The sequence below is a fragment of the Leopardus geoffroyi genome, chromosome B4 (genome assembly GCF_018350155.1).
Source record: "Leopardus geoffroyi isolate Oge1 chromosome B4, O.geoffroyi_Oge1_pat1.0, whole genome shotgun sequence".
NCBI lineage: Eukaryota > Metazoa > Chordata > Mammalia > Carnivora > Felidae > Leopardus > Leopardus geoffroyi.
This window is the reverse complement of record NC_059341.1, coordinates 46,575,577-46,593,830: the sequence shown is the minus strand read 5'-3', so window position 1 is coordinate 46,593,830 and position 18,254 is coordinate 46,575,577. Positions and strand designations below refer to the sequence as shown.

Below are 18,254 nucleotides of genomic sequence, written 5' to 3'. Positions count from 1 at the left end.
TTCCAAACGCTTCCTTAAAAAATGAGTAGCCACTGAATAAAATAAAGTGTCCAACATTTTTTACAACTCACTGAGGGCTACCTAGTACCAAGTTGAGTTGAAGCCAATTGGAGATGACTAAGAGAGACAACTGTACATCTGGGGTAAAAGTATATCCTTCCTAGTTGCCAAAGATCCCCACCTTCATAACCACTGTACTCATCATTATTAGGACCTTCTTAAAAGTGGCATATAAGCCATAGCAATAGAGAATTTCAATACTGTGACATATCAGCATAGAATCATTATTCTCATCTGAAAGATGAGAAAATTGAAACACAGACACATTCTAGATACAGCTGACTCTTCACAGAACCATCTAGAATCTTGGTCTCCTGACTCCTAGGTCTTAACTGTATTCACATGCCCCCATTATTCCACTCACCAGTGATAAATTTCCAAAGTAAAGAGACCTCTTAGCAAAATGAGGTAAAGTCACACAAAATATATAGTGGACCAAGGATATAACCCCAGTATTACAATCCCAATGGCAGTCTTTCAGACAGAATCCTTCTAGGCTCCCCCACTTACCATTCACTTCTGGCTATCTCCAGGAAAGAAAAATCTGAGGCTGTTTCTGGATGAGCATGCTTTATAGTTCCAGAGAACCAATGATTGCTCTGGGAAAGCCTGGTCTCATTCTCAGAATTTGCCATTTCCTGTCCTGGCCCCTGCTGCCTTCAACCAGAAGGATGTGACATGGTGGAAAATGACCCGCCAGCCACACAGCACATCCCGTATCTAGGAAATGAACATTGTGTGTTCGCTTTCCCCCAAACGCAGGAAAAGAACCACAGGCTCTTCCCCAACTTGAAACAAGTGTTGTCATTCTCCCAAGGGGCATACCCTGCCTTTCCTCTCCTGAGAATAGCTAATGACGTTATCTGGGAGGACAACTAACGTACCCCAGGCTGACCAATTATAGTGTTTCTTGAGAGGGCACCATCACAAAATCATTTTTTACAAAGAAAAAGAAGAGGGAGAACCCCCTTATGTCTGAGGTAGCTACTCATAATCCACTCCCGTATTTTAAAAATCACCGTGGATCTGAGTGGTTGAAAGGCGATCCATTCAGCCCACAGCCTTAAGAATGTAAGACCACACCCACAGGAAGTGCTGCGTGCAGTTTTGGGCATCTCCAGCTGTGGAGAAGATACTGGAGGTCTCAGAAAGGGCACACTGCAGGCCAAATGCGTCAGAAAAATCAGTGGGGTCAGGCTGTACAAGGAGCTAATTATACACTTTCAACAGCCGGGATTTGGCTTCCTGGGTTTTCACTTGAAGTGGCAATTATAGCCCATACAATAGTTAAATGAATGGATCCTATCCCTAAGTTAGCGAAGCATGGGCTGAAGGGCAATCATCTGGATAATTCAGAAGGGAAAAACACATACAGCAGCATCTGTGGATACTTTCTGGGGCATTCAGATATGTGGTTGGAGCTCAGCCTGGAAGCCCCAAATACATCATCCTTCTAATATTCCCACCTTCGAATAAGAAGCCAAATTGGTTTTTCACTTAAATAATTATGGTCTCAACTCTCTGGTTCATCTGGAAAGTCTTAACAGCCATATCTTTCTGGAGCATAATGAATTTCTCCATCTTTATAACTATGCTTTGTATTTATCAACACGACACCATTTGCTATGACTCACAACCGCAGTCCTTTTGAACTTGATTTTTCAGAATTTGGTCCATGTCCAAATATTCCGGCTACAGCTCCTCAAAGGAGAAATATGAACTTAGTCGAGATGCCTTCAGTGTCTCCCTGTGCTTTTCTGGTAAAAGGTAGGAACATATCTTCCTCTGTCCCCATAGACATAATCACTCCAAACGGAATGTGAGCCAGAGTGCACTGGGGCAGGGGGCAAGGTGGGAATGTACCCTGGTTCTTCAGCTCCCAACTTCCCTGGATATTTCCTTGGGTGTTTGGGTTTAGAAGACCACAGTTAAGCTTGTATTTCTTGGGCGAGGAATCTTATTGGGATACAGGAGGGTCGTCATCTTCAGAGCATCAGTAATCATAGTACAGACCTATAGTGAAGAAACAGAAGGTAGAGGAGAAGGGTCAACATAAGGCTTTGAATTACTTATAAGAATGGACACTTGAATATAACACTTTCATCTCAGCATTTACTTTCATATATTTAAGCACAATAAGAAATCTGAGGAATGATTGAAAACTTTTGATCAAAAGTTTTGTCCTCTTCTCATTGTGCTGCAAATCTTTATAGATTTTACGATACGGACTTCTGTGTATATGTTATACTAATTCTTTTTTTTTTAATATTTATTTATTTTTGAGACAGAGAGAGACAGAGCATGAACGGGGGAGGGTCAGAGAGAGAGGGAGACACAGAATCCGAAACAGGCTCCAGGCTCCGAGCTGTCAGCACAGAGCCCGACGCGGGGCTCGAACTCACGGACCGCGAGATCATGACCTGAGCCAAAGTCGGACGCTCAACCGACTGAGCCACCCAGGCGCCCCATATGTTATACTGATTCTACTCTCTGCTTTTATCCTTTGGAGACCGGGAGACACCCCAAAAAGGTAAATGCTGTCAAGAGTAGAACTTTGTATCTGTAGATTAGTTATGTTTAAAATGCCTACTTGCAAATCTTGCTTCTTTGGGATATCAAAATGTATTTTGTGATGTATTAAGGATACTGGTCCTGAAGTCTACCAAATATTATAGTGCATTTTAGCCTAATTCATTATCTGTATGAAGTTATAAAAGTAGCTGTAGATGACTAGGAATGACGTCATTTGTATTAAACCCAGATCTATTTCTGAGTATGTGGTTCATGCTGTTGTGAAAAATGTTTTACCTTTTACCTTTGTCAGTTTGTAATGAGAGGATTTCCTTTTACCCTTTGTAGCTCAGAGAGCACCTGATGTATCATCTCAGACACAATAAACATGCTCCTGAAGGTCAAAAAAAAAAAAACTTTGTGTGAGTTGTTCCCCCAAAAATCTGTGGCCTGCATCCTCAAACTTCTATTCTAAATTATGTCTGGGGCACTTGTAACACATTGTCCCAGAGAGACTACATTGAAAATGGTGGCTGACCCTCAGATTAGCCTTCAGATCTGTTAAACCTATGATGCAGATAAACCATACTATGAACAGTACTAACTTGAATTCTGAGTTCTGGAACCATAAGGAAATACAGGGGAGGAAAGAAGAGAGGAAGAGAGCCTTTTAAGCATAGTCATTTCCAGATTCCAGTCCCGAAGAGTCTAAATCAAGAGGCCCAGAGTGGGGTCTGGGAAAACGTAGGTGATTCTGATCTGTAGCCAAGGTTGTGAACCTCTGCTCTAAAAGCTGTGAATGTTCTGACTGCTGGTTACATGGCAGCAGAAACAGTAGGGCTAAGTGACAGCAGTTTGTGAGTTAGGTGATTTTTTTTGTTTTTGTTTTTAATGTTGACTTATTTATTTATTTTGAGAGAGAGAGAGAGAGTGTGTGTGCGTGCGTGCATGAATGAGGGAGGGACAGAGTAGGAGAGAGAGAATCCCAAGCTGGCTCCACACTGTCAGCACAGAGCCAGACACGGGGCTTAATCTCACAAACCAGGAGATCACGATCTGAGCCGAAATCAAGAGTCCGATGCTTAACCAACTAAGCCAGCCAGGTGCCCCTGTGAGTTAGGTGTTTATACAGTTATTAATAGCCATTAATTTGGGAACCCTTGTTAAAACTATCACATTTTAAGATAAAGTGATGGTTATAACCAGGGGTCTCCCAGAGATCCAGGGACACCTGGACCACCTCCATGTTTTTGAGGATCTCAGTGAATTAAAAAGGTAAAAAATTTCTCAAACAAGATACAAAAAAAAAAAATGTGGTTTCTTTTCATTGCAATGTAATGTATATTGCAATGTCAGTATTTTGCTATTCACAAGATAATCACAGGATTTATAAAATATTAATTCACAGTGCACTACACTGGTAAAGCAACACAAGTTTAGAATTGTATGATGATAATTTTTTCCTTTTAATCTTTACCAGCATATCTTAGTGACTATACATAGAACCTCTTTTGGAGTCAACATCAAAAGTATAAAATTGAAACAATTTGTGAATGAGAGGTTTAGGCCAAAGGTCTTTCAAATTTTCCTGTGTTAATGGTCCTAATATGTACAGTCACTCAAATAAATAAAAGTAGGTTAAAATAATAACACAGATCCATCTGAGCATTTTTGCCCATGTGATTTGTAAATGTCATGAGAACATAAGCACTCTAGCACATAGTTCTCAGAATTGCTTGTTGAATTAAACTAAAGAAAAATATTTTGCTCTCTCAAAGAAATATCATTATTTTCATAATGATTTTATGAGAGTTAAGCATGAAATTATCTCTTGGAAAATACAACCTGGTAGGTTACTCAGAGCACTGACACTGCAGAGGACTTTCAGGATATCTATGTTGCAACGATATCTCAATATTATTTCATCAACTCATGGAAATGCACAAGAAAAAAAGGGCCGAGTGAACTCTAGCCATTTTCATTTCTCCAAACTGGCCTCTGATCTTTGTTAATGTACACACTCCTCGTTAACCACTATTGTTTAAACACTGTCTGTGTTCTTTTTTCCACTTAACGTTCCTGCAGATACACACTTCGTGTTGACATAGTCCTCACCTTGTCATTTTTAATAGCTATGTAATAATCCCACTGTTTGCTTAGTCATTTCCCTATTAGACAGTTGGATGGCTTCCAGGGTTTTTTTCTTTTTTTCACTATTATAACTAGAGTTGCCGGGAACATCTGTGTACATTTCACCCATTTGGATTATTTCTTTGAGGCTATTCACAAATGGGAAAATACCAAGTGGAGGAGGAAGAACATTTTCATAGTTTTTGTTACATGTTGCTATACTTCTTTCCAGAAGAACCACTTCATAATGCCATTAGCTTTTAGGAATCCCAGCTGCAGGATTTAAGACAATTTGATTTTCTGGGGCGCCTGGGTGGCTCAGTCAGTTAAGCCTCTGACTCTTGATTTTGGCTCACGTCATGATCTCCCAGTTCATGAGATCGCTGGCAGCCTGGAGCCTGCTTGGGATTCTCTCTCTTCCTTTCTCTCTGCCCCTCCTCTGTGTGCACTCTCTCTCTCTCTCTCTCTCAAATAAATAAATAAACATTTTTAAAAAGACAACTTAGCTTTCTTATATTAATTTGCTTGGTTTATTTCAGCTCCATGGATGTGTATTAAATACCTACAGTGTGCCAGACATCATGCTTGATTTTGAGGATAAAAAGCTAAATAAGATACCTTTCCTGCCCTCCAGGAAATGGCCATCTATTAGAGAGAAATATCAGAACAGATCATTTCATTAAACATGGAAAGTGCCAAAGGTGTGTGCACGAAGGAAGCACAGGGAAAGTGCATGTCTAGGAAGTACCAGGGAAGAATTTCTGGAAGCACTGGTAGAAACTACAGAGTTGAACAGATATTATATGGATAAGATTAGAAGGAAGAGGAGGACAGAATAAGGAAACAGAATGGACGAAGGCGTGGAGTAGTGTCCGGGATGCTTCAGGCAGTTTCATATTGCTAAGCATAAAGTGGGAAGCTGGGAACGTCCAGGGATGAGGCTGAGAGGATGTATAGGAGTAAATCGTGATGGCTTTCTTTTTTTTTAATTTTTTTTTTTTTTTACATTTATTTATTTTTGAGAGAGACAGAGCATGAGTAAGAGAAAGGCAGAGACAGAGACAGAATCTGAAGCAGGCTCCAGGCTCTGAGCTGTCAGCACAGAGCCCGATGCGGGGCTCGAACCCACGAACCATGATATCGTGACCTGAGCCGAAGTCGGACGCTTAACCGACTGAGCCACCCAGGCGCCCCTCGTGATGGCTTTCAAATGCCATGTCGGGGAGAGGGAGGCATTGAAGGCTTTAATCTGTGGCTTTACAGTTGTATGAAGGATGGTTTTCAGAGGTACACAGCTAAAAGGCCAGAGATGAGTTAGAAGTAAATGAATGTGAGGCGCCTGGGTGGCTCAGTTGGTTAAGCATCATCTGACTTCAGCTCAGGTCACGATCCCATGGTTCACAGGTCTAGCACCACATGGGGCTCTGTGCTGACAACTCAGGGTCTGGAGCCTGCTTCGGATTCTCCCACTCTGTCTGCCCCTCCCCCACTTGTGCTCTGCCTCTCTCTGTCTCTCAAAAATAAAATAAAAACACTTTAAATGTTTTTAAATACATGAATGAGATTATCATGGATTTATACAGTGTTGGTAAAATGGAATGGAGCAGATAAAAGAAAATATATATTTTGGAAACAAAATTGACAAGTCATACTTAAAGCCTCTCAGACCATCATATCCACTTCCATTCTATTGGTCAATCAAGTCAGGTGGCCAAGCCAACATCAATGGGCTAGAGAAGTATACTCCTGCCATAGGGGAAGGCAAGAAGAAGAAATGCAAACCATCAGGTCATCTCCCAGAGTGCTTTTCTTATGGAGGAGATATGTATTCCAGGATGAACTGCAATACTACCAACCATCTCATGTCTCATATATTCTCTTCCTCTTTAGTTATTTCTTTGGAATTATAGCCTCTATGTGGATATAGAAAAAAATCTCACTCTGGCTAATATAATCAAACTATTGGTATGCATCTGCAGGAATATGCTTGAGAGTGAACCAAGGAGGTCTGGCGAACCACACCTGGAAGGATATTAGCTGTTTTATAGTTGGAATAGGCTGTTTGGATGCCCTGGACCAACCCCTGTTCTTTCTTGTAGTAGCATCAGTTTAATATCAAAATTCTAGGAGTCAACCCAGAGTAGCTGAGCTTAGGTTAAGTGCCCATCCCCTGGCTGTACTGGGTAGAGAGAAGGGGAGTGAATAATTTCAGCTTCCAAATGCAACATGGTAACAGAACTTTACCCTCCCACTAACACTACATCTAGTCAGGGAGAAGAAATCTCACAGTAGGAAATTATGGTGGGGTGTTGCAGAGAGGGAAACCGATGCCTAAGGAAAAAAAGAAAAAAGAAAAAGAAAGCATCCACCATAAACATTTTCATCTATCTTGACCCACCTGGAGTTCATTTTAGTGTATGATGGGAGTTAAGCTAAGCATAAAGTGAGAAAGCATTTATGCTTTTCTATAAATATGTTATTTCTGATTTGTCTTGTGTTGATTTGTTACTATTGTCTACATCTGTTTCTAGAAACTCTATTCTATTCCACTGATCAACTTCTCTGTTTTTGATTCAATATAATATAATTTTGAAAATCACTGCTTCATAATAGGATTTTTATTTTTTTATTTTTAATGTTTATTTCTTTACCTGAGAGTGAGAGCGTGCATGTGTCATGAGTGAGAGGCTGAGAGAGGAGAGAGAGAATCCCAAGTAGGCTCTTACCCATTAGCACAGAGCCCAATGCGGGGCTTGATCCCACAAACCACGTGATCATGACCTGAGCTGAAATCAAGAGTCGCACACTTAACTGGCTGAGTCACCCAGGTGCCCCAGGATTTTTATTTTTAAAGTGAGAATCTCTCATCATTGTTGTTTTCTGGAAAAAAGGTATAATCTTACTTATTTTTCTGGCAAAATCTGGGAGCTCTTCAACTGCCCCAATCTCCCTAAGGTGATCAATTGAAGACACTCTAATTTTGTTCCACTTCCCCCTCCACAGGTGTGCACAACACACCTGGGATCATGTGAGTGAAACATACATTACCTCATTAACATAGAAGCATTTACCCCATGGGCTCTATTACAGCATATTTTCTTTACCACATGCCTTTTCCTCTGGTGCCAGAAAGACTGCAGCTGAGTCCACACCCTGCCAGTAGCCATAAAGATTCTCTTATCTCCCAGGACAGGACACCAGGAAACTATTACCTTTGTCTCTCTTTTTCCCAAGCTTAGTCATTATCTCTCAAGTTCTCAGACATATACAATAATCATTGCAACCTAGATTAGAGCACCTGCTGGCTTTGTATGTACAGAGGCATAATAAATCTTAAGCTCTCTCTCAACTTTTAGACGCCTTGAATAGTTTCATTTTTAGCATGTCTCTTACAGGCAAGAGAATGTTGGATATTAGTTTTCTGTTTTGACTTTGCTCAAAGCCTGTTTTTTTTTTTTTTAATTTTTTTTTAACGTTTATTTATTTTTGAGACAGAGAGAGACAGAGCATGAACGGGGGAGGGTCAGAGAGAGGGAGACACAGAATCTGAAACAGAAAGCCTGTTTTTTAATGAAGAATTTAGTCATTTCGCAGTAAACATTATAGTGAAGCAGGGATGTATCTTCCAATACGCTGGAAGTTGATTGTTATCGTTCTAGTTATTTGCTTTGTTATTTTATTTTATTTTATTTTATTATTATTTTATTTTAGGGAGAGAGAGAATGCATGTGAGCAGGGGAGAGGGGCAGAGGAAGAGAGAGAGAGAAGGACGGAATTTCAAGCGGGCTCCATGCTCAGTGCAGAGACCAATGGGGGCCTCGATCCCACGACACTGGGATCATGAAGCGAGCTGAAATCAAGAGTCAGATGCTCAACGAACTGAGCCACCAAGGTGCCCCTAGTTATTTGCTTTAATAATAACAATAATAATAAACCCTTCAATGGTAGGGTTTCAACTCTATTTGCTTTTGAGTTAGGTGAGAAAATAACTTTTTAATCCACCTTTCCTAAAATTTAGCACTTTAAAAATTATTTCTGCTGCTACTTTCTATGCTAAAAAAAAAAAAAAAAAAAAAAAGGCTAAATTACCTTTGAAAAACAGGCAAAGCAGATTCTGTAAGGTGGGGCCCTGCATGTAGAGTAACAACACTGGCCTTGAGTCCTGAGCCTTTGGTTCCCATATGACTTTGAGCAAATAACTTAACCTCTTTGATCCTCAATTGCCTTTAGAGGGTTTTCTTAAATGAATTATAAAATACATGTGGAATCCTTTTGAGACCTACAAAATGTGTTATAAATATATTATTAGTACCTATTTTCAAAACAGTGACTGTGATTTCTGATTATCTGTAACCTTTTAAATAGTTAAAAAAATGTATACTTTATTATTCTCATAGTATAGCATTTGATATACCAATTGATTTCATTTTATATCAGTGTTTTACCGTTGCCTTTCTATGGCTCCCTCAGAATATCTTTTTTGCTTTTCAGCTATGGCCTAATCGAAAAGTGCTTTTTAACTCATCAATTTATAATGTTCTCTGCCTTATTTGCAACCGTAGTAGGTAGCCTAGGAACATATCCCCTATCCTTGATCTAACAATGTCTCTTTATCTCCTTGCGGAGGATTCCAGGATCTGTGTTCGCACTACATTGTATGATCCTGCACCACTGACCATAGCCAACTAGACCAGAGGTGGCCATCTGAACCCAACTTAGCCAATCAGATTCTTTCTCCTGGGAGGTTGGAATATGGACCCAAAGAGAGTTGAGTTAGTCTTCTCTCAGTGGCTGCAACTGAAATATGGAAGTCCAGATCTGTGAGGCAGCTACATTTTGCCTATTATGTACACCAAAGAGCAGAAAAGGTGTGTTTGTGGGGAACAATATAGAGACAGGGACCTGGAGGTAAACAGAAAGAATCACTTTTTCTTTCTCTCCATCCCTATGTTCCATGAGCCATCTGTATATCCTTAGTTTTTTTTTTTTTTTAATTTTCTTTTATGTTTATTTACTTTTGACAGAGAGAGAGAGGGCCAGGGCACAAGCGGGGGAGAGGCAGAGAGAGAGGGAGACACAGAATCCAAAGCAGGCTCCAGGCTCTGAGCTGTCAGCACAGAGCCCGACGCAGGGCTCGAACTCACAGACCGCGAGATCATGACCTGAGCCGAAGCTGGACGCTCAACTGACTGAGCCACCCAGGTGCCCCCTTAGTTGTTTTTTTTTTTTTAACTCCCTTTTTATTCCTTGAGTGATCTTGATTTGATTTCTCATCTTTGCAAACAGAGAACCCTAACCAACACCAAAGCATACAAGACCTATTCTTTGAATTTCACATTAAAATAATTAACGTGGATTTTGGGAGGTGTTTCTCTGCAGTGCCCATGAGTGAATCAATTATTTAATAATCATGCAGGGGTTTCTCCTACTTTGTCTTCACTTCAGGGATAACAATGCTTTCTTTTCATGGAAAATATAGTTTGTCATTATTTCCCTCAACACAAAAGAAATACTTTTTGTAACATGTTTATATAATATAAAAATGTAGAAAGTTAGAAAGGTTTCCTTCTCCATTTATTTGCTTTCACCCTCCAGAAGTAACAGTGAGGTTTATAGTTTGCTATGTATTCTTACATAATGCTTACGATTATACAAATATGCATTGTGTCTTTCTTTTACAAAAAATAGCATGTTGCTGTATATATTGCTATGCAACTTTTTTTTTCCACTTAAAAAATATAACATAAACATTGTGTTAGTCATTTCCCTACCCCCATAGATCATTTTTTGGCCTTTCTGTCTGCTCTGCTCTGTGTCCCAGCCGGCTGACCCCTGTGGATCGTTTCACCAGGCTCCCTGGCCAGATGCTAGGGTTCAGCCAATGGGAGGCACCAGCAAGATATCCGAGCATAAGAGAAAAATATCAGAGTGTTCCTTCCCTGCATTTACCCACTTCAGCTCTGTCTTTTTGCAGTAGATGTATCCCCTCTTTGGCTGAGTTCCACTTGTGGCCCTGCCTCTATGGTTCCAAATTTCACCGGGTTCCTGTTATGTCTTCTCCTTTGTACCTTCAACCCCATGGATCAGCTTCCCCCTCTTGCTAATCTGTAGGCATTTCTCCACCTCTTCTTTGCTGGCCTAACACTGCCCAACCTCCATAAGTAAATCCTTCCTTAAAATCCCTTCATTTGACCATCTGGGGTGAGTTCTTTTTCCTGCCAAGACCTTCTTATATACAGATATTTTACCAAGATGATAAGTGTAGCTGTCGCTCAGCTTCTGGGCAGGTCATGGTTTATTTATCCATTCGTTTATTGATGGACATTTATCATATTCTCAATTGAATTGTTTATTACAAACAGTGGTACAGTGAATATTCTCATATGTGGTCAAGAGTATATTTGTGTCTATTCTTGGTGAGTATTTCAGTAGGAGAGATTCCTAAAAGTGGAATTTCTGAAACAAACGCATACATATTTTGAATTTGATAAATATTTTTTCTCCCTCCTGGGCAGAGAGTCCACAATTTTCTCTCCTGTAACAGATTTACATACAATGAGCAACAAATAACTATAGCTATGGTAAATAAAAAGGTAAGGCCCTGGTAAAACATGCATGTTTAGACCATTCATCCAAAAGAAATCATGGATATTTTTAAACCTAAAAAGAAAGTAAGTCTTTATAAAGGAGTTTCTGAATACTGCAGCTATTCAGACAATGTAATCCTTCAATCAGCTTTATTTCAAGGAAAGAGAACAATTTCTGACTGTTCGAACTAATCTGACCAGAAAAAGTTCCAGTGGTCCCTAAGTGTATTAGATTAAGCACATGATTAAGAATATAATCCAAAGAACATTCTAATGGTAAGTTTCAGAGGACATTCGCATTATACGCAACTTCTGTTTGGGGCCCAGACACCAAGATGTCTGCTATCATGTTCTGAAGTTTAAGTTTACCGGGTTTAATTTCTCAAAAGCAGAAATAGATTCAAGGAGGCAAGACAGATGTTTATTGAACACTGTAGTAAATTAAAAATAATCTAAATTTCCACCATGTAGGGAAATGGTTAATTACACTGTGGTACATCCATGCTATGGAACCCTATGCTGCAGTTTTAAAATGTACCTTCTTGGGGCACCTGGGTGGCTTAGTCGGTTGGGCGGCCGACTTCGGCTCAGGTCATGATCTCGCGGTCCGTGAGTTCGAGCCCCGTGTCGGGCTCTGTGCTGACAGCTCAGAGCCTGGTGCCTGTTTTGGATTCTGTGTCTCCCTCTCTCTGACCCTCCCCCATTCATGCTCTGTCTCTCTCTCTATCTCAAAAATAAATAAAAACGTTAAAAAAATTTTTTAAATGTACCTTCTTGATTATGAGTGAAATGGTGCACTTTTCACATCTGGGTTTTTTCCCCTTTCTGTGTCCTCCTATGTGGATTATATGCTCATATCATTTGCCCATATTTCTACTGGTTTACCTTTTTTCTAATCCCCATGCAGAAGGTTTACAATGATCTGGGTACTAATTCTTGTTTTGTATGTAGGAAATGTTTACTTTCATTCTGTTGCCTGTCTTTGAATTCTGTTCATGGTGGTTTGTAGTCCTAACATCATGTAACCAAATTATCAATCTATCGATATGACTTTTTACCTTTCTGTGTCTTCTAATAATAGACTCTTCTGAGTTTTTAATACCACTTCAGTTAATATGTATAAATGGTAAGAAGTAGAAATTCAATATCTCCTTCCAAAAGGAAGGCAGACTATCCCAACACGTCTCCAAAAGACCCCGTGAATGTCTTCTTGTCTTTCATGGACCCTGGTCCATGTGGTCATGGACCACAAGATGTGGTCAATCCCTCTCAACACACTTCAGTAAAGCTGAATGAATGAGGAGTGATATCTAAAATAAACTCTGGGAAACTTTTCCTAGTATAAAATGCAGTAAACGCTGGCAGCAAAAAAGAAAAAAGATGTCCACTATATAACCTTATGACTAAGTCTCCATATTTTTATTAACTCATTTGCTTATTCCCACATGGTTTAAATTACCAAAGTCTTGGGGCGCCTGGGTGGCTCAGTCAGTTGAGTGACAGACCCTTGATTTCAGTTCAGATCGTGGTCTCACGGTTCATGGGTTCAAGCCCCACATTGGGTTCTGTGATGACAGTGCAGAGCCTGCTTGGGATTCTCTCTCCCTCTCTCTCTGCCCTTCCCTGGCTCTCTTGCTCCCTCTCTCTCTCTCCCTCTCTCTCTCTCTCTCTCAATAAAAAATAAAAAATAAAATTACCAAAGCCTGACATGCTTTGTAGCAGTTGATCATTCCAGATAGCAAGAAAGCTATCAAACACAACTAGAGTTGTGTCAAAGGGAACTAGGAGGCAATGTTGGTCAAAATGAGACAATTTGGGCTTCACTAATAATTTGCAATGGATTGAAACTCATCAAATATATTTAAAACCATGAGTATATAATGGCTTAAAAAACCCAACAACATGGGGTGCCTGGGAGGCTCAGGGTTAAGCATCCCACTCTCGATTTCAGCTCAGGTCGTGATTTCACTGTTTGTGAGATCGAGCCCCGAGAACCGCTCTGCACTGAGAATGTAGAACCTGCTTGGGATTCTCTCTCTCCCTTTCTCTCTCTCTGTCCCTCCCCTGCTTGTGTGTTTTCTCTTTCTCTCTCTCTCTCTCTCTCTCTCTCTCAATAAATAAATAAGCATTTTTTTAAACCCCAAAACAAAAAACCCCCAACCAACTGGTCGTATTTGAAAGATGGAAGAAAATTAATTCAATATCTTGAAAACTGATAAATTAAGGGACAGAACAAACATTTACCCTGCCTTTCCTATATGTACTAGGTATAAGGAAGTGCTGTAAAAGTCAGGAGATGGTTGCATGACTCTGTGAATATACTAAAAACCATTTAATCATACCCTTTAAATAGGCGACTTATATGGTATGTGAATTATATCTCAATAAAGTAATTCAAAAAATCAAAAGTGGTTACTTTTGGGGCAAGGGAGGAGGTTGAGATGGGGACAGGACACACAAAGGAGTTTCTGGGGTGGCTGACAAGGTTCTGTTTCTTCTTCTTCTTCTTCTCCTTTTTTTTTTTTTTTTTTTAGTTTATTTATTAATTTTGAGAGACACAGAGACAGGATGAGCAGGGGAGGGGCAGAGAGAGAGGAAGAGAAAGAGAATCCCAAGCGGGCTTGGCATTGTCAGCACAGCCACGGGGCTCAAACCCACGAAACCGTGAGATCAGGACCTGAGCTGAAACTGAGAGTCGGATGCTTATCCAACTGGGCCACCCAGGGGCCCCTACAATTTTTAAAAAATACAAAAAAAAAAAAAAAGGAATAGAAAGCAGCTGTAGAGGAAGGAGGGGAAGCTTGCTATACTACTTAACAAACTAATTGGAGGGAAATGTAAAATTCTTGAAGAGATTAGCCATATTAAGAAATTAAGACAGTACGGAGCTATCCTTACAAGATGCCAGCCTTTGTAAAGAGTCATGGGGAGCAGCAAATCTGGAGGCTACTGATGGAAAGCCACACGGGTCCAGTTCTGCATTCTCTAATTCACAAACCTGAAGCAGGTTTGATGGAAAAAGAACCAAAAAAGAGAAATCTGGAAAACTGATTGCTGGCATTGCAAGGAGGATAAAAACACCAGAACATAAATCAAACTCCCTGCAATCACTCAGGCTTTTCCATCTGGCACTAAATATTCTCCAATACATTTCTCCGCCACCGGGTCAGCTTCCTCTGAGAGCAGATCTTTTCATGCCTTTCCATTCAGACTCTCCTTTGCTCTTCTGCCTTGTAGTAGGATTCTCCAGGGAAACAGAGCCAGTAGGATATATACAGAGGGAGAAAGATTTATTTTAAAGAATTGGCTCACACTATTGTGGAGCAGACAAGCCTTAATTTTGTGGAGCATACTGGCAGGCTAAAAATTCAGGGGAAAGTTGATGTTGCAACTTTGAATGTGAAATCTGCAGGCTGGAAAGTCAAGTGGGAGTAGACAGTGCAATCTGGAGGCAGATTTGCCTCTTGGGAAAACCTGTCTTTGCTTTGAAGGCCTTCAACTGATTGGACGAGGCTCACCCACATTATGGAAAGTAATCTGCTTAACTCAGAGTCTATTGATTTAAATGCAAATCACATCTTTAAAAATGACCTTCATAGCAATATCTAGACTGGTGTTTGACTAAACAACTGGGCACCAAAGCCTAGCCAAATTGACCAATAAAATTACCACAGGGGCGCTTGGGTGGCTCAGTTAAGCATCCCACTCTCGATTTCGGCTCAGGTCATGATCTCTCGGTTTGCGGGATCAAGCCCCGTGGCAGGCTCTGTGCTGACAGCATGGAGCCTACGTAAGATTCTCTCTCTCCCTCTCTCTCTCTCTTTGCCTCTCCCCTGCTCGCACGCCCTCTGTCTCAAAATAAACAAATAAACGTAAAAAAAAATTTAACTATCCCATGCCTCGTTCTCTAATTCACAATCCTGGGTTGCCAGTGTGTTCAGAGGCATCACTGCTTCCTCCTGCTTCTCCAGAAAGCACGTATAGAGCACCCCAAAATCCTTTCCACCGGAGGATTTTCTCTCTACTGCCACATCCTTCAGAAGCAATGAAAAATACCTATTCACCAAAATGTTTGCCTCCTTTTGTTCTCTCGTGTACCATTTCAGTCCGCCATCCCTCTATCCTGACGTGGTGAGTTCTCTTCAGAGTTGCTTCCACTTTCAGTCAAACCTACTACTGAACTAGAGACTTTTTTAAAGAAATCTCTTTTCAAAATTAATTGCGAATTGTTGCTCATTTGTAGTTTAGGAAATTGCTATTACCGAAGCAGTTATATATTTTTTTATTTTTTTAATGTTTATTTATTTTTGAGAGAGAGAGAGAGAGAGAGACAGAGCGCGAGTGGGGTCGGAACAGAGAGAGAGGGAGACACAGAATCCGGAGCAGGTTCCAGGCTGAGCTGTCAGCACAGAGCCCGACGCGGGGTTGGAACCCATTAACCATAAGATCATGACCTGAGCTGAAGTTGGATGCCTAACCGACTGAGCCACCCAGGTGCCCCAAGTGGTTGTACTTTTACTCAAATGAAAGATTTACAGAATTATGATAGGTTTTTGGGTAAAGTTGACTTAAACGTCTTTTTTTTAAGCTTTGGTTTACTGCTGTTTTCCCAGTTCCCAGTACAGTGCGTGGTACGTGATAGGAGCTCAGTAACCATTTGTCAAATGAATCTATTAATGTAGTAGATTAGTCAACAATTTTAATTTAGATTATTCTTACATTCTAAGATAAACTTTAATTACTCATGATGCATTATTCTTTCAAAATACACCTAAATTAGATTTGCATATTGACTCTAAGGGATTGGGCCTGTTTCTTCTCTCGTGTTGTCCTTTGTCCTCACTGGTATCAGAGTTATGTCAGGATTATAAAATGAATCACATAGCTTCCCATCTGATTCTGTGCTCTAGAAAGGCTGGGATAGGATGGGAATTATGTCCTTTAACTGCTTGGAAGAATTCACTGTAGAACACAGACCACGTTTGGACCATGTACCTTTTCGGTAGGTATTTTTTTGACAACGATTTCAATTTCTTTTGTGGTTATTGGTATATTCGGGGTTTTTCTTTATTGTGGATCCAATATTTGACATTTAGGTTATCTTCAATAATTGTCCATTTCATCAAATATATTGGCATAAATTACACATGGTATTCTGTAATAACTCTTAACATCTCCTCTATATATCTGTAGTATGTCTCTTTCTATCCCAATGTTAAGTTTATCTTTTTTAATTAAACTTTATAAAAGTTTATCTAATTGTTTTCCCCCCCAAAAAAAAATCTATCTTTATTTTCTATTTTCATTAATTTTAGAGTTGCCTGATTTATCAAATAAAAATGTAAGATGGGGCGCCTGCTCAGTCCATGGAGCTTGAGACTCTTGATCTCAGGGTTGTACGTTTGAGTCCCACACTGGGTGTAGAAATTACTTAAAAATAAAATCTTAGGGGTACCTGGGTGGCTCAGTCAGTTAAGCCTCTGACTCTTGACTTCAACTCAGGCACTTATTTTCTGTCTTTCTTGTTTTCCAAAAAAGTGCATTTAAAACTACAGATTTCTGGGGCTCCTAGCTGACTCAGTTGGAAAAGTGTGCAACTCGATCTCGGGCTTGTGAGTTCAAGCCCCACATTGTGTTGGGCATACAGATTACTTTAAATACATACATACATACTATGGATTTCCTTGTTTGGTCCCGTTCTGTGGATCTTAATATGTAATGTTCTTTTTTGTTCCATTCTAAATAATTTGTATCTTTTTTTTAATGTTTATTTATTTTTGAGAGATAAAGATTCAGAGCACAAGCAGGGGAGGGGCAGAGAGAGAGGAAGACACAGAATCTGAAGCAGGCTCCAGGCTCTGAGCTGTCAGCACAGAGCCTGAGGCAGGGTTCGAACCCACAAACCTTAAGATCATGACCTGAGCCGAAGTCGGACACCTAACTGACTGAGCCACCCAGGTGCCCCAATAATTTGTATTTTCTATTTTGACTTTCTCTTTAATCCAAGAGCTATTTACGTGTCTCTTTTTATTCTTAATTTTTAAGTGTATAGATTTGGGAATGGTTCTTTTTATCCTCAATTTCTAATTTTATTACATTGTAATCACTGCATGTGACTTGAAATTTGTTAAGCTTTTCTTTATGGTCAAGTATCTGCTTCCCAAACTTTTTTGGTGTTGTGGTACATGTAAAAAATGATATTTGTGCATCTCATTAGGGTAAAAGGAATTTGGAGCCGCAGACTAGGATGCTGGTGGGAGTCAGGCTATAATCCCCAAACCTCTGGCCCATGGGACACAGGTCCCACATGGTATACAGGTTGGGAAACTGGCCTATTACATGCTCAATTTTTGTCCATGTTTTATGTGTATTTGAAGAAAATGCTATTTCTCTGCCTGTTGGATATATATATATATATATCTCAAATATATATGGGATACATATATTTGCATATGCTTAAGATTTTAATGTCTGGGGACGCCTGGGTGGCTCAGTCAGCTATGCGTCTGACTTCGGCTCAGGTCATGATCTCCTGGTTCATGGGTTCGGGCCCGGCATCAGGCTCTGTGCTGACAGCTCAGAGCCTGGAGCCTGCTTCAGATTCTGTGTCTCCCTCTCTCTCTGCCCTTCCCCACTTGTGCTCTGTCTCTGTGCATGTCTGGTAGGAAAAGACCCCCAACCTTTTCTTCTGTTTCATTGGGCCTTGGAAAATCCTAAATTAAAAGTTATTGTCCCTTCTGAAAGAATGGTGGCTGCCAGGAGCTGTGGGGAGAAGGGAATGGGGAATTAGTGTTTACTGAGCATCGAGTTTCAGTGGGGATGATGAAGAGGTCTGGAGCTGGATAAATTGGATGGTCACGCAACAATGTGAAAATACTTGTATGCCACTGTGTACAATTAAAAGTGGTCAAAATGCTCTAAAAAGTCAGCGTCTCTTAAAATTATGAAGATACCATTGCACCGATA

The 18,254-nt window shown here is 40.2% G+C and overlaps 1 protein-coding gene across 12 annotated transcripts in view; it reads right to left on the bottom strand.

Moving 5' to 3' along the window:
- APOLD1 (apolipoprotein L domain containing 1) overlaps window positions 1–18,254 on the bottom strand; it is a 57,888-nt gene that overhangs the window by 4,462 nt on the left and 35,172 nt on the right. For 8 of the 12 annotated variants that reach the window (XM_045465516.1, XM_045465522.1, XM_045465515.1 and 5 more), the window contains one exon: window positions 571–2,073. In XM_045465516.1, coding sequence (XP_045321472.1) covers window positions 571–573 — 3 coding nt within the window. In that variant the 5' untranslated portion in view covers window positions 574–2,073. Of the gene's footprint in view, window positions 1–570; window positions 2,074–7,749; window positions 7,855–18,254 lie in introns of all 12 variants that reach the window. The other 4 variants (XM_045465513.1, XM_045465514.1, XM_045465520.1 and 1 more) reach the window with 2 other exon arrangements.